The sequence below is a fragment of the Bombus bifarius genome, unplaced genomic scaffold (genome assembly GCF_011952205.1).
Source record: "Bombus bifarius isolate JDL3187 unplaced genomic scaffold, Bbif_JDL3187 scf7180000008218, whole genome shotgun sequence".
Lineage (NCBI taxonomy): Eukaryota > Metazoa > Arthropoda > Insecta > Hymenoptera > Apidae > Bombus > Bombus bifarius.
Window position 1 is genome coordinate 113,431 of NW_022884519.1, and position 24,439 is coordinate 137,869.

At 41.6% G+C, this 24,439-nt stretch overlaps 1 protein-coding gene across 1 annotated transcript in view; it reads left to right on the plus strand.

The window, feature by feature from the left end:
• The window catches only part of LOC117211169 (homeotic protein Sex combs reduced), a 47,569-nt gene continuing 23,130 nt past the window's right edge, over positions 1-24,439 (plus strand). The window contains exon 1 of the mRNA XM_033454814.1: positions 1-3,232. Coding sequence (XP_033310705.1) covers positions 2,419-3,232 — 814 coding nt within the window. The 5' untranslated portion in view covers positions 1-2,418. The remainder of the gene's footprint in view (positions 3,233-24,439) is intronic.

The window sequence follows — 24,439 nt, forward strand, 5'->3', positions numbered from 1 at the left end:
TGCTTCGAGCCGCCAACTCCGAGGCTTTCCTCTCGACCGGCTCAGTCGGTTCAGTGAGTTACGAGTTGCGTCCGGGTTCGCCGTACGTGCGATAACGGGGGCGTCAATCGGATTGCGCGATTGGGAGAGGATTCCTAACCTCGTGCACGCTTTCCTCTCTCCTTCTCCGTCTTCTCTATCCATCTTTCTCTATCCGTCACCCTGCCTTTCCATCTCTGTTGCTCCTTCCTTCGGTCCGTCTCTCTCATTCGGCTATGGGCAACAGGTTTGAATTTATGGGACAATAAAGAGTGCGGTGCGTAGTGCGCGCGTGTTTCCCTCTTGCTCGCACGAGCGCTCTCCTCTCTTTCCCACCAGCGAGAGCAGCCTCGTTTCTCCCACGGACACGTTCCGGCTCCTCTGCCATCAGAGAACACCGCGCCGGAGACTATCAAACTCTCATAAAACTGTCAGCCGCGGCCGGCCGGCTGACTTATGCGCATCCCTTCTTTCGTTCGCGGCTAGAGACCCGTTTGCTCCTCGACGCGTATTCCTTCTGAAGCACGGGGCCCGCGAAATGCGGCCGAAAGTGGCTCGATGGCAGTGATCTACCTTTGGTCGCGAGAAATTTCGTCTAAGAGAAACGAAGAATCTACATTCCGTCGAAGCAGCAGCCTTTCAACTCGGAAATTATCGAGGGCCGTTGTCGTTCAAACTCGTTAAATCTTGAAGATTTGGTGGAAGACACAGGAGGAAATTAAAGGTAGCAATTAAAAACGACGATGATCGCGCGATACCGCTAACGTAACGAAAAACGAGAAATTGCAAAAAGATCGAGGCGATCGGCGATCAAGCAGAACGCGGCGGTAGCATCTAGCGGGGAACCACCTCTTCTTCCTTCTTTCGACGGCACGAGGGTGTACGCGGAAGGGGGCGCGTGCGCGTGTTGCCCCCTCGCAGAGACGGCAAGCGGAAGACTACTTCTTGGTGACGTTGCGGCTAGAAGATTGCAAAGGAGAAAACGACAGCAAAGCAGAAAGAGAGAGAAAGAAGCAGAGAGATCCTCGCCCCACCATCGGTCCTCGGGGCTCCCGAATATCTCTCCATTAGCCCCCCTGACGGTGCTATCCCCTCTCTGTGACCCCACGGATTTCCTGTCCTGCTCGCACACCCCTCTCGTCGGCTCTTGTCACGTCGGGTAGCAGCCAGGCAACACCACCACACGAGCAAGCAGCAGCAGCAGCGCCAGCAGCAGCACCACACAGACCCGACGGAGACGCAAGGAACGGGGTTGAAGAATCCTACGCCGGCGGAGAGACCAATCAAGGTTTGACGAACGACGGGGATTGGTCGAGGCGCTCCTCTGACACGCAGAGAGCGCGGGCACGTGACAAGCTACCGCATACACCGGGCCTCCGTTGGATCGTAGCGAGGCCTTCAGTACGATACCAACCACCCTCCGCGCACGCAACAGGAACGGTGAACGCCGAGCCGCGGCAATAACGCTTCACCCCCTAATGCGGTGATATCGGTACACCGGCATACCGACGATTCACCGCGGACAGAGAGTCATTCGCCACGGTTCCGTCTTCCGCCATACGACGATCGCGTTTTCTTCGTTCGCCGTGTACGTTCTCATTTTTTCGTCGATCTTACTGTCATACGGACGCATCGCATCGGTTGGTTACGTTGGAGATACGTCGTATCGCGAACGCCGGCACAATCGCGGATTTCGTGCATACGCTGTTTCAAAGGACACGCGGTGATTCGTGCGAATAAATCATCGACGAAGAAAGAAATAAAGAAGTGCATGGGGTCTGGTCTTCAATGGGGCGACCCGATAAGCCGGCTGTTACGCGCTACTGCACGCTGCCTCGACGAGTTCTCTGTAGGTAATTGCGACTCGTGAGGTCGTAAAGAAGCAGAAGACAGTTTTATAGCCTAGGCCCACGTGGCCCTCGTAAACTCGACACGGCTCAGGTCGGTTTAGACTCTGCCCGCCTGCCGGTACACGACTGCGTCTCTTTCTATTCGTCGCGATCCCCCTCGTTCATTATCGAATCGTTTAGGGACGTGTTTATCCGCGTGTAACGGGCCGCGATAGGTGTGAACACGCCAAACGAACAAGAGAACGGTGAGCTCGTTTTTATTCCTAACCAAGTGATAGCACCTAATATCCAAGGTTCCTCTGTTATCGGCAAGTGTGACATGCTACCGTTCCCACCGTCATCGTCCTCGTCTTCGTCGTCGTCGTCGTCGTGAAATCAACGACCAGCGATGACAGGCTCTTGTATTTAACGACAGTGCGCGTATCTTGCCGCCACTCGGAGATCCAGATTAGATCGGTGGTGTTGTTGTCGTGGAATATCGAATCGTAACACGTGTGGAACGAATCGGGTAACAGTGACGTTAACGACGGGTGCATTACTCGCGTGAACCATGAGTTCCTATCAGTTCGTCAATTCGCTGGCGTCTTGCTACGCGGGGCAGCAGACGCAACAGCAACCACGAGCCACAGCTAATTCACCTGGAGAACCGATGCAGGCGGCGTCGCCTGCAGGCGGAGACTATTACAATCCGAATGCAGCAGCGACTAGCTACCCTGCACCGTGTTACTCTCCTCAGCAACACTATCCTCAGCATCCGTACGCCACACCAGCCTCTGGAATGCAACATACAGCGCCTACGGGTATGATAGACTACACGCAGTTGCAGCCACAGCCTCGATTGAGCGCAACGACAACCTCGCAGCAACACAATTTGCACCAGCAGTCGCAACATCATCCGCAACAGCACCATCCTCAGCAGCAGCTGCATCAAGACCCGACGACGCCACTTCTTCAGGCCGCGTCCGCGCCATCGGCACCGTCCACGTCGAGCTGCAAGTACGCCGACTCGACGTCCTCAACCAGCGTCGCGTCGCCCCAGGATCTGACCACGTCCACCTCTAGGAACAGTCCGACCCCTCTGGTAGCACCTGGCACCAGCAAAGCCGCGTCAGGCCTCACCTCGCCGCCTGGAAGTTCGTCGAGGTCGTCGGTCGCTGCATCCGCCGCCTCACCCGCAAGCGGAAGTTCCAGACCTGTAGCAGAGGGAAGTTCCACATTGACCACCGCGTCATCCGCATCCTCGCCAGCATCCTCGACCTCCAGTACCTCCAGCACTGGCAACAACTCGTCGAATAAGACAAACCCCACCGGCAACGAGCCACCGAAGATCTACTCGTGGATGAAGAGGGTGCACATCGGACAGAGTAAGTCTCGAACCTTTTCTTCTTCTTATTCTTCTTCCTCTTAACTCAATCGCTGCGATCGCACTTAATTGCATTTAAGGGTTAAGGTCGGACGGTAGACGAACTTGGGTCAAATTACTCTGCGAATTGGTCCTGAAGACAGTAGACTGTTCGATCCGAAGAGATACTCGCGGTCAGGTTGTTAGGAAATTATTGCAAAACAAGCATAGTTTGTGTTTTGCGCAGAGAACGTTAAAACACGGTTATTTTGCGTTTCCTGGTAGGACACGATTATTGACGTGGACGTATAAATTAGACTTGCTATAATTTTGCTTTTTACCGATATAGCAAGATCCCATTCGAAATATAAAATAACATTGTCAGTATCGCAAAGGATATAAGATATCTCTCGTTTTTTCGTCATTCTCCGATTTTCGCTTCCGGCGACGCGTGCACGAGTTCCTTAACTGCGATCGGCGAAAGAAAGTTTCGAATTTCTGGAAGTCGAACAGTTCTCGTGTTTCCTGGAACACGGGAAGTGTGTGGACCACCATAAACGAATTACTCCGGACGCACACGCACGACGGACAAAAAAAGGACGACGTGGAACCACGCGAAAATGGAGATTCCGTTGGGCCGTAAATCGTGCGTCGGCTTGGCACCCGATCGGCGATAAGTCATCGCGCAGATCTACGAAAGAAACGTGGCGGTTGGGTAAAAGTAAGCAGTCGGTGATTTGTTTTTCGGCGACACGGAAATTTGTGCCAGTATGTCATAACAGGAATGCGGGTCTTAGTTGGCTGTGTGATTACTTCGCGGCGGTCGCCACCTTAAATCGTCGTTAAATCACGCATAAAATATATTAGCCGAGCGATTATAAATTTCGATACTCGTCGCTGATAGCGATCCTCGTTCGTATATCATGCGCCGTGATGTCCCGGTGTCGCAACTATTTCAAATATTCTTTATCGTCTCTGTGAAATTTTTTGATGATCGTTTAGTAGGTAAATACAGATAGAAGTTGGCTGCTTTTTTCGATAATAAATGCGTATCGCTTTATGAGCGGCTAATGGGTTGGCACGCGGCGGAAAAAATTTATCGGAGGGCAATTTGGAGCAATTTGCGTCGGGGCAAAGTGTAGTTTGTAAATGTTATCGCCGAATGGCCGACGTGTAAAGACGAACGACGCGCAAGAATAGCAGAAAATAATCGATAGGATAGCCTCGCTTCTTCGAAACTTGCTGCCAATTACGTGACTATTGTGTCAGGCGTAAAAGAAGGGAAAGGCGACGAGCGAATCAAAATTCCGAAAAATGATAGACGCGTATAACGTGATATTAGCTTGGATTCTGTTAAGGATGGTAATGAATGAGAAACGTGTTAAATCCGACTACAGAGTCTTCTTCTAAATGACGAATAAAAAATTGCTAGGCTTGATAGGAATTTTGTACTTGTGAAAAATGTGACACGGATTTTTGAGAGCTTACTAAGAATTTCGAGTGTTTGGAGAACTTCTTTATTTTGATAACCGGAATTTGTAACAGCAATCATAAATAGAAGAGAGCATGGTTAAATGGTTTCAGGGATCAAATTCAGAAGGAAAGAAATATGAAACCGTAACACAAACACTTGAAGCTTCTCTTCCATCGTCTTTCCTATCACAGAATTTCGATTCGAGTATCTAAAATTGAGACCTTGTTGTTCGAGAGAATTTCAATGCTATATTTTCTTTCAAAGACAGCGGACTCTTTCTAAAAGTCTAGCGAAATTAATGACGCCAGAAATGGCGAAAGAGCGCGGCAGCCCAACGTTCTCCCTTCTCTCGTCCCTTTCAAACAAACAAAAACAAATATGGAGAAATGCAAAAGCGAAAAACGAAATCATCCAAATGGAAGAAAACCCGTGACCAGTTCCCACTACTGCCCACGCTGTCCTCTCGCAGAAGGTATCTTCGCGCCGTGAACCTCGAGATCTGTGTGAAACCGCGATTACGTAAACGGTGTCCCGACAAGTGACTGCAGCTACCGTGGTGGTAGTCCCTGGTGAAATCAGCTCGCTGATTCTCCCGTGGATAACCGACGTCGACTATAAAAATACGGAAACGAGAGGAGACAAATAGAGTGCGTCGGTTTCGCGTCGCGAGGACGCCAAGGGGGTTAGAGCTGGTAGAGAAGGAAAGAGTAGGAAGGACAAGGAGGGGGCTAGTCCGAGGCCAGGACAAGAGTAATTCAGCGGAGTCCAAGAGACTGGATCCACCTGCCCCCGTGGTTCAAAGGAGATAAGACAGCGAGCGCTGGTCGCGTTCACATTAGTCGCCCCGCGTGATTTACTGCGTGGCCAGTATGATTCAGTCAGCGGGGAATTTGACGAAGAATTAATGGTATTATGATATCGTGTGTAACTCTATGTATGTGCGGCCGGGCCATAAATCAGGCTGCATTGTGAGGCGCGGGGGGCCCTTTCCTTCGTCGTCTTGCTCTCTTTCTCGATGGCCCTCTCTGTCTCGTCGCCTCGCCGTGTCTTTCTTTCGCCGTTTCCATGGTCCGTTCTCTTGCGCGTTCCCTCTCTGTTAGTCTTTCGCTGTGCGCGTCCGGCCTCTCACGAACGAAGGCCGAAGCCCATTCGACGGGCCTCCCAAACGGGATACGAAATCCAAAGCTCCTTTCCTGCGCCTCTCTCGACTTCCTCTCCCTCGCGCTCACGCCTCCTTCGCGCTTTCATTCTTTCCCCTGCGTTGCCTGTGCGTTTCTGGTTTCCAGTGCGCGACTGCTGCGCTGGGGGGCTAGGATTACCGACACGGATTATCCCAACTGCGGCTAGAGGATGTTTTACAGGCTGGACGAACTTTCAGCGGCCAACGTCACGGGTTTCCTCCACCTACAGGCTTCTCTTTGTATTTACCTGACGATTCTAGCCGCTTGAAATTTTCATTTGGTAGAAACACTTTGACAGAAACGTATAGAATTGTTGATGCGAGCCGTGCAATATCGCGATGTACTTGAATTCAATCGAATTAATATACGAGGCTATATTTAGAAGCGTCTAGTATTGTATTGTATAGAGAGGGGTTACTATACTGAGAAAGGTGGTGTTTGAGGCTCCATTGACGGTACAACAGTCCTCTGAAGTTCGTCTCGCTATCGAATGCGACGCACGGCGAACGGTACCGCTCTCTGTGGAGACAGGAATTTTTGGCGACGAAAGGACGTCTGTTGAGCGAACCTAACCTTGCTTTAATTGCACTGACATTGTCGTAATAACAGCTTCGTTCACAGAATTGTGAATAAACGGGTGAAGCACAGGATGATCGTAAATCACGAAAAGTCACACGAACGTCCTGCCGTCAAAGGGTGAATTGTGCTCGAGATAATTACGCTAGGTGAGTCCTAACCTGACCGTCTCTTCTGTAAACGATCTTTGAAAGCAAAGAACCCGTTGTTCGTTCTCTTCTTCGCTTCTTTACTCTGTCGGAGATTCTGAATTTAGAGCAGTTTGACTCGAATTTGCCAGATCTACGAACGGCCAACGGCGATATTTAAGATACAATGATGTTGTTGTTGTACGGACTTCAAAATCACAGATTCAGCATGTTTGCCTGTGCGTGGATTAAATATGCAAAAAAAAAAAAAAAAAAATATAGGACGCGAGTGCGGTGCAAGAATATACAAAATACTCAAGGTATTTGTGACTGCTTTTTTATATAAAACAGGAATAAATCTTAACTTCTTTAATCAGTTCAGAAAAATACTAATTTGTATGAACATTCACAAATAAATAAATAATAAATACAGTTGAAAGATTAAAAGAAAAATAGTCTGGTAATAAAAAGAAGAAATGGCTATTTTTTAGAAGATGGAAGAAATTGGAAATGGAAATAGTAATTTGTATGAACATTCACAAATAAATAAATAATAAATACAGTTGAAAAATTTAAAGAAAAATAGTCTACTAATAAAATGAAGAAATGGCTATTTTTTAGAACATGGAAAAAATCTTCGCTTCTTTCAAAACAATCAAAATTCTTCTATAAAAACAAAGGTCACAACGTCCGACAGATTAGGTTTCGTGTTTGTATACAGATACATCGTTGTATTGAGTTCATCGTGATAATAAGTAACAAAAATAGTGCAAAAACTAAAAGAGAAATATTCTAGCAATAAAAAGGAAAAATGATACCTTTAATTACGTTTTATATGGTGTGGAAAAACCTAAGACTTCGTACTTTATTATTACATATTTTCTTCTCATTGAACAAAAACACGCGTCAAAAGATGTTATTCGTAATATTATCCTCGTTCCACAAGTCAGACGTATATTCGTAAGGGTTGTTTCACAGAACCAGTTCCCGCATTAATATTTACGTTATTCCTTTGTGAATGCTACTTCACATGCTTTCAAATCGCCATGAAAGCCTACCGTCGCTTTGCCATAAATAAAATTCACTTTATCAAATAATCCGTATAATTGTCGATACAGTTAACGAGCATTTCTTCACGCATGAAATTGAAGGGAAGATGTGGCTAATTTTTCTGATCGAAAACACGTGGAATTGCGCTGATTCGAAGCCGTGGCAGCGACACGATGACGTCATCCTCGTCACGGCGTAGTGTTTGTTTCGAAAGAGGTCGAAAGAACGCGTAAGAATAGACATCTCGCGTGTCCGCATCCAGGAGGAAATAATTGATTCGTCAAGGGTCGTATTCAACAAGGCATCTTAGCTGGAGCGTCGCGACGCTTTGAAACACGCGCTGATATGTAAACGTTGAACCGTGTGATCTGAAGAAATAAACGTGCCACGGGTCAGATGTTTCCGCGATCGAATTTTCCGCGTCCGAGAGAAGAAGCCACGATTATCTTCGAAGATGGGGAACATCGATTATTTTAGATCGAGGAATTTCAATGTGGCGCCATTTTCCCTGCTAATAGATGCACAATGTATATTTGAGCGCGTCGAATTTGATGTAAGAAAGTTATTAGTCGGGAAAGACGATTTTTAGTGGTAAAGAAATGTTGCTGTTGAAATTTACTTTCTGTAACGAAACTTCCAAAATTGCCGGTTTCAAACGAGTATTGAGCTCTGATACTTGGTTATTTTATTTTTGATCATAATAACATTCAGAATTAACGATAGGCTTTCATAAGGCCAGTAAGTAAATATTCCTGCAAGGGCAGGTAATTTACTCGATGGAACATTTTTCCTGGAAGCCGAGGGCAGAAGATGGCATCATTTGATATTGTATTTTTTATTATTGGGCTGTGCAAAAAGTTGGCAAATTAAAAGTTGGGAGATGCTGAACGTAATTAGTATTCCGAGAAAATGATGCACGCAATTAAAGTCCTACTTCCCGGTATCCTTGGCTTATTCCACGCATAATTATCTTATACAAGAACGGTATAATTCTCAATATCCTTTCCATTATACGCGATCGGAATTTATTCGAAATTATGTATCTTGATTGTAGTTTAAAGAGTTGCATGTTTCACGACACAAACGGCGAATTATTCTTCAAAATAAGGAAGAATCATTACGGGTATTCGAAAGACTTAAGCGTTATTAGCGTATAATACAACTATGTATAGAAATCTGCACGATTATTCTCATGGAATGGAACGCGAAGACAGTCAGTGCCAATTAACCTAAGCAATTTCTCACACTTGCATCGACGTTCCCCTCCAACCAGCTGAAAAATCAATCAGAGCCGAGACACGAAAATCACAATTAACACGAAATCTCGTTGCAATCCAGTCGGAAATCTTCATTGTGAGCTGGTGGACGGTGAAAAATCGACGAGAAGAGCGAAGTAGCGGCCGCGTTAATGTCCACGAAGCACGCAGCGTTAAGACTCGCGATAACGATCGCGAAACGCGGCCTACCGGTGCACGACGATCTCTTGCGTCGACGAAACGAATCAGTGGCGAACGATGGTGGCTCATCTTCGAACTCGCCGTCTATTTAGAAACGGTCGATTGGCCGTTAAACGGCACGATAATCGGCCTCGCGCGACCCGCTATCGTCCATCGAACGATCGCGCAATTATTTTTGCCTGGAGGTTAACGATTCCACAAGAAGCTGGCAGAAGCAAGCGGAAGGTGGGTTCGCGTAATTACAAGCCGATCGTTCTCTCATAAATAAACACAGAGAAACGTCCTCTCCGGATGTTTCTTCTGGTCTATCCGACGGTAATCGTTCGGCCGTGAGTAGGTTTGTTTGGACGTTTCGGATTATTTGATTGGAGAACGATGTCCGTGTGATGGAGAAGACACAAACCAGGTCTTTCATTCGGTGTAGAAGTGGTAGAATACGTTTGTAATTGTAAGAGTAATTGGAAAGTTGTTGTAACAGGCGCTGAAAGCCTCATAGATTAAAGTTTCGCGTGGAAAACTTTCATGTAAACTTCGCTTCTCATGATTATAGAAATAAGATGCCTGGGTAACTGGACACTCTTGTTTTTACAATAAATAGTTTTTGCTTCTATGTTATGAATAATAGATAAAGTGGAAAATGTCGATTAGTAAATCGAAATACTAGCCACGAGTAGAAATCATTCAAATATTTAGAATCTTTCTCGAGAACAAAGTAACAATTCCTCACTTTTATTGCAATTTCTCTTGATGTTTGAGAAAAAGCTTTTTTCAAATTTTCTTTTCACACATACGGGAGAGCCTTGCAATAAAGTTATCGATGATCACTTTTCCGAAGAATTTTCCATAAATAAACCATATGGTTTGACGTTCGGATGTCAAATAAATTACGCGCATCGATTAATATTGATTAGAAACGCCACGATCGAAATAGCTATGTTTCCTTTCAATAGATTTTACTCCTTAGATTTTAGACATTTTTAATAAATCAATTGATGTTCGAGGAAACCGTTTCTCTAAAGAATGGTGCATCCGCTTTCATGAAAGTCCAGTCGAATCTTTTTCGACTTTGTCTGCTTCTTTTTCCATAATTAATCAGCAATAAAATAGAATGTTTTCATGAGAGGAATTCTATCGCCATTTGCCGTATTAATCCTGTTGAAGTAATTACTTCATCTGAAGTAAAAGAAGTTGAAGAAGGAGAGGTCCATATTGTTGTGCCCTTGAATGTGAATGCTATTTTGGGGCCTAAAAACAAAACAGCTATAAGTAGATTGTTATCGCTGTCTGCTGTAACTTTCAGCCAGAGTTACACACCAAAGTTAATTTTCTTGGTAACGTTTTTTGCTGTAAATGTATCGACGTGCTCTCTATCGCCTTCATTTGTAACATGACACTGCTACAGTGAAGATCCGCATCAGCATACACTGTAGCTGTATTTACTGTGCTATATATTTCTATTAGGTTGGCAACTAAGTGATTGCGGATTTGTCAATACCACCTAGTGACAAAATCCGCAATCGCTTAGTTGCTAAGCCAATATTACAAATTCATGCACGCGTTCCTGTATCAGGTAACCTCAACACATCCTACCTTATAAATAAATAGCATGATAATAAGGACAATTAAAGACAAACGGATGAGCACGTAATACTCCCATTGGCATTCTATGGCTGCCATGTAATTTTTCATAAAAGATTCATGTAACCGTTCTGAGTATCATTGAATGGCACACAAAATCCTTTCCAATGGAGGTTTTTGTGTGGAAACAAATGCTTGTACGTGACTTCAGCGTCGATCTGGCGTTCCATATCTTTTCATTCTTCATTTATTTGCCATCTAGCAATCGTCTACCTTCGCAGCCCGTAATCACGAGTCAATCGTTTCACTATAAACGAAGACTATGAACAGAAAGTGGTACGAGCAAAGGTTTATTGTACTTCATAGGAGCCTATCGGTAGCAGTTAAAATGGCTGGTGGCAAGAACAAGCAGCGATTGCTTTCCCCCTTTAACAAGTCCGTCCCGATCGTCTTAACGTGTTGGTTCTGGTGATCATCGGTTGCGTTTTGAGTAGCTAGAACTCGTTACCGGCTGTGGAAAGGGTGGCGCGATTCGAGCGAAGGATAACAAGCGGATAATACGAGAAGCTATTACGAGTCAGCTCTTTGGGGTCATATTTGTTTGGTCGATTGCAATAAATAGCCGAAGCATTTGCGATTGATCGGCGTTCGGCCTGGTCGTGTTTGGGTCAAGGTAGGCAGCAACACAGGAATAGGTTAAACGTTCTATTCTCTAGTCGACTTTTAATTTATTATTTCACTTAACTATCGCAAGAATAGAAATCCATTAAAGAGTTTACAACAACCAGGAGGCAATTTCAATATTTCAAACGTATTTATGATGAGAACAAATATATAGATTTTCATGTTGAAAAATGCAAAAGTTTACTAGTTTGAATTCCTAGCACGTTTTGATTTTCAATTAATGTTTGCTGATTTATTGAAATTGCCTGAAAATGCAGTTACCTCCTTGTTATAGTAGTCTATTTGGTTTCTATTATTTAGCTAGTGAAAGGTAGAAGATGGTGTGACTAGTTAAAAGGTTAGGTCTATTTCAGTTTATCATTTAGCTGGTGATTAAGTATGAGAATAATGGAAGAATTTTTCTCAAGATCCTTGGCAAAATGAATCTACCTGCTTTTATTATGGTAATCTTCGACGCACTGTTTAATCTCGAATTAAAGCTCGCCTACGAGCTGGTCGAACGATCGTCTTTTTCCACCTGATTTCTAATAGGAAATTAACAAGCCCGTAGAGATCGAAGGATGGTCGAGGCAGACGGTATCGGCCACGCATGATGATGAGAACGCGCAGACGTATGTGCGCATTCACGATTATACCATGCCTAACAGGCGAAACTAACACGGGAACGCTAGACTAGAACTGGTTTTCCCAGTCGCGTCGCATATTTCATCTTAGTAACAACAAAAACTTTTTTTCATTAGTATGCATTAATCAATCAGCATGCATAAGCAATACCCTGTCAAATATACAGCTAGTTCCGTGTTAACGTTACACACGCACTCGGACATTCACGCGGCGGCCATCATATTCTTCCTTGCGAGATGACCGGTTAACAATACTTAATTTACACCGTCAGGATTGCTACTTCATGGAGTTTTTATGGGAACCGCGATATAGCGGATGTTTAATGGCCGTATCCGGTCGAATCCTGGATGAGACGAGTCGAATGATTCCCGAACGAAGACATTCGGTGTATTTTCCTCCAATCGATTTTCTGAAATGTCGTTCTATCAGGTGTTTCCAATTTCAATATCCAACTCTAATTTAAATAATTTTAGTTACCCCAACACCTTTCGCTTATCTTGTTTCCTTTCACGAAACCTGTGGAGAATTGTGAATCTTAATGGGCGAAATAAATGTATGAGAATACTTACATTGTACTTGGAATTGATATGAAAATAGTTCCAGATTTGTTTAATATGCGATTTACAAGATATTCGTGGATACATATTTGCGCTCTCTTTGTCTCGCCATCTTCTTTTCCGTGCTACCAACGGAACAGTTGCATTTTTCTGTTTTACGAGCATATATGTGTGTCACTACTACGTGACTAATCTAGTCTAGCACACGAAATTACACATATCTCAATAGTAACTTTAAAATTTGAGATTTTTCATATAAACTAAGACGAACAAAATCTCTAACACGATAAAACGAATATATTGGGTCGGCAACTAAGTGACACAGCGATAGAAGGAACTAATTTTGCTCCAACTTTTTAAATACTTCTTTCTAAGATTCATAACTATTGAAAATTGTGGATTTTAATCGCCGAAATAAATGTATGGGAACACTTACATTACACTCAGAATTGATATCAAAATAGTTTCAGATTTGTTTAATATGTGATTTACAAGATATTCGTCGATACACATTTGCGCGTGTCTCAGCACTCTCTTTGTCTCGCCATCTTTTTTATCACCATGCGTACGCAACAGTTGCATTCTTCTGTTTTACCATACGCTGCGCACGCACATACTTCACACACTCGTACTCATATATGTGTATCACTACTACGCGGCTAATCTAGCGTAAGTCACACGAAATCACACATATCTCAATAAAAACATAGCTCGCCACTAAATACAATCTCAGACCTTAAGAACCTAAATGGACAAAAATATTAGGTTGTCGGAGAAGTTTCTCTCGTTTTATGAGGAAATAATAGACGCACAACGTTTTTGCTTCTATATTATTTTGTCGAATTACGTACCACCCATTTCGTTCTGTTGAGATAAACACCGCGACGTTTCACAGACTTGCTTTCACGTTTGTATGAAGCTGCATTGTAAAAAACACGTTTGCGAAAGAAAGACACTCTCAAGACAATTTATATTTAAAATCTAGCGATTTAGACAAATACAAACAGCGATTATGAAGCGACCAAACTACAAGGATGAACAGCAGCCATCTGAAAAAGTTCAAAGCCATAATCGTATAATGGCTGAAGCACGCGTTCACCTCGGTAGAAGGTGGATGCTGGCAGGTTGTCCAATTTAGATCCAGCACGGCCAAAGACTCGAAGCACGGTACAAATCACTTATTAGGACATAAATTTTCAATGCAAGCAGCTAGCGCAAACGGGATGAGCCGATGGGGTAATGGATGTGTGCCGGGAGCGAAGTGGGCCGCCTGTTGCTGCGTGGCCCGCTCACCACGGGGATCCTTGATCCTTATGCTCCTGCAGTCGCTCTCTTTCGGCCCCGGCAAACCCCTCCCCGAAGGAGGATTCCCGCTCCTGAAAATTTACGAGCTGCCGCTGAATGGCTCTAGCTGGCCTGCCGCCACGTTACACGCGTTCCGTGGTTTTCCCGCGACAAAAGTCGCTGGAAAACCGACGCGTAAACCTCCTGATGTCTTTTTCTACCGATTGCTTCCAAACATCTTCATACGGCCCATTGAGTACAAGTTTCTATACACACACTTACAAACATATTCCAACACTTGCACACACATTTTCTAAATATATTATGCATGTTATACATTTGGAAATTTCATTAGAACTGTTGTGAGATTTGGTTATTGTGAATACGTTGATTAAGTTTGAAACTAGTTTGAAACTGTATAGAGGAATTGCAATATGTTTATTGCAAATGTATCTATACTGCGTAACAATTAGCAAAGTATTTGAACAGTCAATTATTCATTATATTTATTAATTGTATAGGTGGTATTGGCTAATTAGACGTTTAAGGCCATTATTCATGCTGTACACTATTTCTCTTTCTAAATGTATGTTTGCAAGATTGATTTCTTACCAACGTCATCATGCCAATTGCACGTTATTACGATGCTAATGAAATTTCAGAATATTTTATACATTAAATTTCCTAACCTGTATTTGACCGATTGCAATCTAATGTCAGAAATTGATCGTTTTATTATTCCACTATTTTACGCTTTCGAAAACCACAGGAAAAATTGGTTAACACTAGCTCAGACGTCCTTAACTCTTCGATTTAGTTTGGAATTATTATAAATTTAACTGGAAGTCAATTAGAAAGCTGCAGTGTCTGAATCAGATACCATCCTTGTTCTCTCTGGCCGACAAATTGTCTACGTATTACTAGCTATTTAAACGAGACCGATAAAAAGGTCGGCAGGAATTCGAGGCTCGTATGAAACGGGGCATTCGTCGATCCAGGCCAAACGAGTGATTGTAAAAAAACAGTGTTTCACTCCGCAGGAAATTTATGGCCTGCTCTTGAATGGCGTCTGTTCGTGCGTCTTGGGCTTTGATACGACACGAGCACTGCAACAACCGGCCACAATGATCCTTACGGATGCACCCAGTCTGTGTCGACCCGGGTATCGAGAACAATTTAGCGTGTCCTCAAGGCGTAACATAGTCGTATAATTGTACCTGGTAAACACCACGACTGCCTGGATTATTTATGTGAATCAGAGAATAAGTCTTTACCTCTGGTCTTTTAATCGATCGTGACTCCCCTTCTTCAGGTTTTTCGAGTTTGCATTTGTCAGAGCACTGGTATTAAGGTGTCTCTAATTTTGTGACAGATGTTAGCGAATTTTTAAACGATTATATGAGGTGGTACGTTGGTCAAGGTGCCCACAAGAAATACTCTTGATGTTCAACAAAAGAGTTTATTAAACTGTTAACAATCAACAGTTTACGATCAACAATTAACGATTAACTATCAACAACAGATAACGATTAACGATTATAAATACCACCACTCGACACTAATTAGTGTCGGACGACGGTAGCTCAGTGATTAGCGCCTTAGGTTACAAACGTTCGGGACCCGGGTTCAAATCCTGGCGACGGTAGTTTGATTTTTCTTCCACGATACAAAATTAAGAAAAAAAAGCAGCAGTACCCTAGCAGTAGAGCACTACTACTACAACTACTACCAATTAATTACTATTGCACTTCACAATTAACGATTAAGTATCAAGAGTCAATAATCACGTATCTCTAATAGCGTTGTTTGCTTCGCTATGACGCTAACCTTTCGCACTTCGCAGCTCGAGGCAGAATGAATCTGGTTCGAAACCAAACGGATTCTTTTCTTTGTTGCCCCTCCGTATCCCCACTACGCACGCGTTTATTAGGTGTCCGCGACGGTTGCCGCGTTACGCGATCTTCCGAATATTCGGCGAAAGAACCGTAGGGATATCGATGGAACATTAGGCGTGTCGACCTTACGCTTCGAAGATACAGCGCTGTGTGCCGCGAAGCCATTAGAAAGTTCCGTGGTCGAGTGTCGCCACATATAGAATAGCATGTATACTTTAAAATGCTATTTAGAATATTTTTCCACATTTTAAAATTAGCAAGTTCACGTTTCTAAGGGTTTTATTTCAGAGGGGAAAGAACAGTAAAGTATACTGTGAACACTGAAATACGACTGTATGCATTTAAATATGCCTCTTCGGTATTATAACACCATTTCTAAGGATTTTAGTCATTTGCTTATTTTCTGAAACGCGTTGGTGCAAAGATATCAAACGCTCGATAAAAATTCGCCAAAATTCTGTACCGCGCCGATTGTTTATGCTAAACGATTAGTCGAAGTTAAAACAATCTGAGAATTATTCTGGAAGATTGGGCGTCGCGACGCCTGATTTACGGCCGATCAACTGTAATAGACGTCTGCTCGCTGGCCGCGCGCTCCTTTGCAAATAAATCACACGAGATCAACGGTTCTGCGCATTTACATCATCGTTTTAAAACGTATGGTCGAACACGTTCTTCGATGCGATTGAACTCTCGAACAATTTGCGCGACTTCGTGGTTTCCTTCGCGCGGCACGTGTTCTCGTTGCTTGATCAATCTCCGAAACTCGTAAAATTAACGTCGCTCTTATTACCATTGCACCTTATTATTGATCGATGGGCCAAGTTTCTAGAGGAAATCTTGAGCGAAATTGCCATAGCTAAAATCGTGGATTATTTGTCAAGGGATGTTGAGTGCCGTTTGAACAGTGAGAAATATATTTCCTTGTCATTGTTGATCGATTATCGAAAAGGAATTACTGCTTTTGCATCATTTTCTCGTAGCACGTTTACCAATATTATGTGCTTGTCTTTGATTAAGGGGATGTCCCGAATTTTTGTGATTTTAAAACAGCGTCTTTTTGTGATTTTTTTTTTTTTTAGAAGGGAAAGAAAGAAACGAAGTTGTTGAATTTTTAGCTATGGTTTTATATATATTTAAGGGATACAAAAAAATTTTTTTTAAGTAAAAAAAAATTATAACATATTTCTAAGCCTATTGCATGGGCTTCGATGAACTAAAAAAAGACAGAAAATAATGTGAAATTAAAAATGTTGGCGGGTTTAAAGGAAAAATGTGTTTTATGAAAAAAACTAAAAAATAAAATTTAAGGTGCTACAACAATTATTTGAAGAAACTTTTTGACGAACTTTTTTAGTTCATCGAAAAGAATTTTTTTTGGTTTTTGTTTCTGCCGATTGAAAACTGCAGCCCTTAAAAATCTGTTACAATTTTTTGTCTTTAAAAAAATTTTTTCTATTCGTCAAATATACAGGATGGTTGGTAACTGGCGGTGCAAGCGGAAAGGGGGTGATTCTACGCGAAAAAATAAGTCGAAAATATAGAATAACAATTTTCCGTTCGAGTCTTTGTTTTCGAGAAAATCCACTTTGAATCTTCGGTCGGTACGCCTGCACTTTGTCGCGTCTCGTTACAACGGATCTCACTGTTGATCGTTGTCTCGATGGAAAAATTAAAAAAAAAAATGTCACCCCCTTTCCGCTTGGACCACCAGTTACCAACCACCCTGTATATAAAACCACAGCCAAAATTCAACAACTTCGTTCCTTTCTTTCCCTTCTAAAAAAAAAAAAAATCACAAAAAGACGCTGTTTTAGAACATTCTAATTCAGAACGCCATCTTAACCTCTTAACCTACGATTTACGTAATATTTACGTTTGGCCCGATCATCGTACTACGGTAGTTGTAGGTTAAGAGGTTAGAGTAGGATATTACACGATAATTTAACTATAATAATTGTATCCGTCGATCTATTTCTAACATCCGACTAGAAATAATCTTAGTGCCAGACAGCTGTATATTTTTGCTTTTTTATATCGAATATTTTGTCTATTTCCACACGGTTTTCAAAACGAACGAATTGTTTCCGTTCTTGCGATTGGTTCACAGTGAAAGATATGGGAGAATCGGTTGGAGCATCGATCACAAAATAGAGGAAGATGCGTGCGCTATGATGAGAAATATTTACGTAGATGACACGTCGCAGAAAAGTTCAAGGCACACGAGAACACGTGCATGAAACGTATTTCTATGAACGTTACGTGTGTAACATCTGATAGATAAATGTTTATTCGATGTAACGGTGTTATCTTATAATTAATACAATCGCTAATTACCATTGATACAAGTACGGCACAAAGGTGTTGCAATTTGAACGTAATCACATGCACAGCTATTTCAGAGTGACGAAGAAAAATGGTAATAATTAGACGAGGTTGCAAATCGTTTAAAAATTATAATCACCTAACGTTTTTATCATTGTAAATTCTGAAGATTATGTTGAGAAACTAAACAGCTTCTCGATGGTGATATTCAGATCCAAAGTGTTCGACGCTATTTAACCAAGTTTCCTAACTTTCTATTTTACCTGGCTGCAGGAAATTCGACGATCGTCCGCAAACACTTCAATCTATTTATTTCAAGAAACATAAACAACGATTAAAAGCGATTAGAAAAAGACGGAGAATTGACATGGAAAATCGAAAGTTAGAGGCTTTGTTTCAGGCCAGCCGTCCAATGACGTTCGCTGTTGAAATTGACGACACGGTGTAGTAAAAAACTTGGCTATTGAAACCAGCGGAATAAGTTTCAAAGGCGATGTGAATTCTTCCCTCCGTTGAAGCCCGAAACGCTAGAAAGGAAAACGTGCGTTTGCTTGGAAATCAGGCCCGCCAATGCTACGAGACAATTAGTCGAAAAACCGCGATAACCGTGACGATAAAACTCTCGTAACACCTGTAGTAACTGTAATGCAACTTTCTGTCGGTTGAAAGAAAAAAAGAGAAGAAAAAAAAAACGTGATAAGAAACGCGTATTAAGAAGGAGAGAAAAAGAGAAAATTAAAGCTACCGAGGCCAGTAGGGGAACAGAGTATGGCACCTACTTTGATGCGTGATAAAAAAGAATGCACAAGTCAGCTGCTCGCTCGCTGAAGAAAGATTGGTCACGGTGACATTCACGGTTAGCGAGCAGTAGGTCGTGCATATGAAGACGTCCATGAACACCGAATTCTGCATGCCAAGTAACAAACACGTCGACGAGTCTACTTTTACATTTCCAGCCACATTGCGCTTCAGCCATTCCGTTAGTCGCTTCAACGGTTTCCCGCAATCGCCAAGTCTTTCTTTTCACATTCTAATTGCAAAACTGCCAAACATCGCACCGATCTGTGCAGGAGATCTTCTCCTGGAAGAACGAAGAAGCAGGATGGTTCTAGCGATTTAATGACCACACGTTGGAACACTGAGAGAATAGTCGCTGCAGAGGCAACCGCTTTGAAAATGGCCCGAGAACGCTAATCACCGAACGGTGAAACGGTAACGCGCGCAAATCGTGTCCATTAACGGGTCTAGTGGTTAAGAGTAAGATGCAGAGATTCGTTAGCACCTACGTTCTATGACACGGCACATTACGTCCCGTGTAACAATTTAGCGAACACATACATTTTCCATCCGTGGATCGCCACAGGCTGATCGATTTAACGAGAAAGAAACGTTGCAGGGCAAAAAGGCTTTGCATAATTCGACGCTTACGGGGCTTGCGTGAGCCATTCAATTTATTTATTCATACGTTCAACCATGCGCCATTCGCCAGCTTAATTATCCCTTCGGATATTTCAATCCGCACGCGGAATCACGCTCAGCTTACATCGTTGCCCCTTTTACACCCCTAGCAACTATTTTCGGCTGGTGCGTACCGCGAATACTCTGATCGACTGGCTGCAAGGGAACGGGGATTACCGTGGACACGGTAGACGCCATTTTCCAAGGGAATGTTGGTAAATACGTTGATACGTGCTTTCTTCCTTACCGATTCTTATTTATATTTATTTGGCCAAAGAAAGATTTACGGAGATAGGGTGGTCAGACAGATCGCGCTGCGATTTCATATGATTCTTAATGGTTTTCTGCAAGTTGGGTAATTCTGATCAGTAAGAACTGTACATGTCCGCCGTTTGACACATTTAACCGCCATGATGTTTTATCGTTGTATACTGAAACTTGGTACACATATTTGTTTTATGCGAATTATTATTTTCTATAGTTTTGTCACTTTTAGTTCATATACTCCACATTTGTGTCGGTATCGTACAGATAACTTGGAAGTAATTGCGGAATATGAACTGCTCAGAGGTCCAATTCCATGAACCGAGAAGCAGAGAAACGAGGTTATGTTAAAAAGATGATTTTCTCTTCGCTTTAGAGTCCACTATTGGCTTGGCAACTAAGTGGTTGCGGGTCTTGTCGTTAGGTGGTAATGACAAAATCCGCAATCACTTAGTTGCCAACCTGAAAGAAAGTAATAAACGTGAAACTCGTACGAGTGAAAATTGATTCAGTGTTCGTCGTGTGAGGGCCAAATAGCCAGCTTTGTACACCAATAGGAGGATTTTTGCATCATTGTATTAATTACATTAACTTAAAAGGTAAAATTTCGTATTATTTGAGAAAATTGTGATATGTGAATGTAACTTATGTTACATATTATAGGTTGGCAACTAAGTGATTGCGGATTTTGTCAATACCACCTAATGACAAAATCCGCAATCACTTAGTTGCCAACCCAATATCATAAACTTTTTAGTTTATATTATTTGATACTTAAACTATTTAAAATGACCTTCAGTGTTGAGAATACCATTAATTGAAGCTACCAAAGTATCAGCAAGCTTACCTTCAGCAAAGAGATGTATCAAACGAAGGAAACCAGAATTGAATGTGCCAACGTATGTCAACTTCTCACAATAAATGAACTTATGGCAGAAATTTACCTTCTGAAAATGGAAGTTCATTTCTATACTTCTATAACAAGTACTTGCCTATCCACAGAAAAGTAATTTTCTATGAATTCAAATTATCCCAAAACTTACAGTTGATGTAACTTAGTACTAAGACGTTTATTGCATTGAACAGTAATGTGTTAATTATCTGAGCTAATTTTAACTTAATTTTAAGGTGTATAAATAATTCTGTAAAAGTCCTATAAACTGTCAATCAATTTGGCTTGTGAAACTGTGACATATTAGTTTCAACGTTTAAAGAGAAAATATCTTATTTTATAAGATAGACTCGATGACATAATAGAGACGTTCTTATCAAAGAAAATCGTTGATTACACATCCTGAACAAGCTCAGATTCGTTCGAAAGGGCCCAGTTGTTCGCACGAGACAAAGTGCACCGTATGATGTCAGATAACTTGTGTTCACCAATTATCACATGGTATAGCGTCAATTAACAAGCGTTTGCAGAGGCGCTTTCGCATCCCATGGATCAAAGTGGAAGGCGGAATTAAGTAGGAAACAGCTTTATTCCATGGCTGATGGCTCGGTGTAAAATATGTTCTGTAAAGTGCGGCGTAGAGGCGGCCCCCGCGCACAGCCGGTGACCCGAGACCATAAATAAATGCTTGCGTGAGGTTTACATACTACTGTGAATTCTTTGGAGGGTCCTTTCCATTTGGATAAGATTTTCAAACATCGCCCTCGGGAAAGCGGCAGCTACTTCACTAAAAAGCAGCTTGGAGATTTTTCTTTCCCTTTTTTGTTTTTGTTTTCTGAAAGCGATGTGTCGCTACAATTTGTTCGCTTATTAAAAGGTCGAAGATAAATGTTTTAAGAACTCTTATACATATCTACATTATCTTTATTATTCAATCAATTTTTATTATTATATATCATATATATGTTTGGATATAATATTTAATTTAATATAGAATTGATTTTAATCATTTTAATTGGATACAAAATTGAATATGAATATTGTATATATGTTTAAATATAAAAAACATTTTTTGAGCAGTTGAAATTAGCTAAAGATATTTAACGCACTCAGATAATTGATATATTATTGTTCAATGCAATAAACATCTTAGTACTAAGTTACATCAACTGTAAATGTTAGAATACAATTTGTTCACTTATTAAGAGGTTGAAGATAAATGTTTTAAGAACTCTTATACATATCTACATTACTTTTATTATTATATATTATATATATGTTTGTATATAATATTTAATTTAATATAGAATTGATTTTAATCATTTTAATTGGATACAAAATTGAATATGAATATTGTATATATTTTTAAATATAAAAAACATTTTTTGAGGAGTTGAAATTAGCTAAAGATATTTAACGCACTCAGATAATATATTATTGTTCAATGCAATAAACGTCTTAGTATTAAGTTACATCAACTGTAAATGTTAGAATACAATTTGTACACTTATCAAGAGGTTGAAGATAAATGTTTTAAGAACTCTTATACATATCTACATTACTTTTATTATTATATATTATATATATGTTTGGATATAATATTTAATTTAATATAGAACTGATTTTAATCATTTTAATTGAATATAAAATTGAATATGAATGTTTAAATATAAAAAACATTTTTTAAGGAGTTGAAATTAGCTAAAGATATTTAACGCACTTAGATAATTGATATATTATTGTTCAATGCAATAAACATCTTAGTACTAAGTTACATCAACTGTAAATTTTGGGATAATTTGAATTCATAGAAAATTACTTTTCTGTGTATGTTTCATTAATTCACCAGGTAGAAAAGTAATTCCATAAAATTTTAGAGAAAACTTTTTCATTTATATTATTTGATGCTTAAACTATTTAAAATGACCTTCACTGTTGAAAATACTATTAATTGAAGCTAGCAGAGTATCATCAAGTTTACCTTTAGCAACCAGATTTCGCTATATAAAACGAAGGGAATCGGAATTGAACGGGGAACGGCTTCATTCGATAGGCGATGCTCGAGAAGAGCATTATGGTTGTGTAGAGGCGGTTCCACGTACACCCTAGCTATCCGGCACCATAAATAAATGCTCGCGCGAGGCTTATGTACTACTACAAGTCGGCCTTAGAGGCTCGTGCACCACCCGACTAGGGTAACCAGGAGGAACGCCATGGCCGATCAAAACCGACAGCCTCCTAAGAGGAACAAGCTGACCTAAAACATCGGTACTGCATGATTCATAGAGGACAGGAGCGGTAACTCCAGACCCTCGGAAGAAAGATGCGTTTCCGATGATATCTACTTCTAACGCGTGCGCTTTGCATGGAAAATAAGAAGCAGATGTCGCTTACGACTTCTTACGAATTCCGCGGAAATATTCCTTGAAAGATGATTTTAGTCCTTGTAATTACTCAACAACATAACCTATCTTATTACACTTTGCTATTGAGCTGGTGCGTTGTATGAATACGCTGAGGAATATAACTGTTTAGGTTAATGACTGGATCACAAAAATCGTCGAATACCTTGTAATTACTCAAGAACATAACCTATCTATTACTCTTTGCTATTGAGTTGGTGCGTTGTATGAATACGCTATACGAAGAATATAACTGTTTAGGTTAATGACTAGATCGCAAAAATCGTTGAATATTCGAAAATATGTAATATATCCAGAGTAAAGTACTCGACTAATGAGTGAAACAAATGTGAGGTTAGATTTCATTTCTGTAACGTATTAGCGAAAATACGAATTTGCCATTGCGAATTATGTTCCTGTTTTAAAACTCGCCATAAAAAAAGTACACATTAATCGATGGCTAATTAAAAGTACATAAACTTCATGCAAAAGAATTTTATTTCAAGTTTCACGGCGTATATAATTCAGTCCATCCAGCCATTCTAACTCAACATTGGAAGAATTACCTACTAATACCAGGATAGTTCATTTCAGGTTACTCTAAAGTTAGCCTGTGAGTGTGTTTCAAACAAACGCGAGTCCGCTGGTATTCTGGAATTGAAATTGAAGCCTGAAATTGAAATAAGACGCGTTTCGCTTTGGCCGCGAGGCAAGATGCGTCCGGTGGCCGAAAATATGAGCAAACATCCTAAAATTGTAGGATAGGAAGTGTAGAAACTGGCAACAATGTAGCACGAAGGAGGAAGAGAGGGTAGTGAGAAGACGGGGAGGTACACAACGCGATAATCCAGCGAGACCGTGGCAAATTGCGCGTGAAATATTCGCAGCGCGCCAAGAGAGACACAGGCCTCGATCGGATTACGCGTGTCCCGAACGAAAAACTGCTACGAAAATGATATCGTTCGCATTCTCGCGTCTGGAAATAAATCGATCCACGGATACACACGCGTCCCTCTCTTTGCCTTCGTTTGTGTGTTTTTGTTCGACCTTAGGCGAGAGCCTCTAGCATCGCGGCGGCCTGCGCGCTACTCGCAGACACGTAAAGAGTCGCAGCTGACTGTATTGTTCCCGTTGAAGGTAAGTCATTAATTTTGCCGCGGCAGCAACGCTGTCTCGGTCGTTTGTGTGCACCGTTTCCTATATGTATGTGTGTGAATGCGCGCGCGTGCCTTCGTACAGTGTGTCACGGACCAATGTTCGAAGGATCATTGCCAATTAATTTTTTAAAATCTGCTTGGCATCGTGTACCATTGCCTACGATCTATAGTTGCGGTTACTTGATTGGTTACACTGTTAGATGGCGATGTCGATGCTCGATGAGAATCTTAATGACGTTTCTA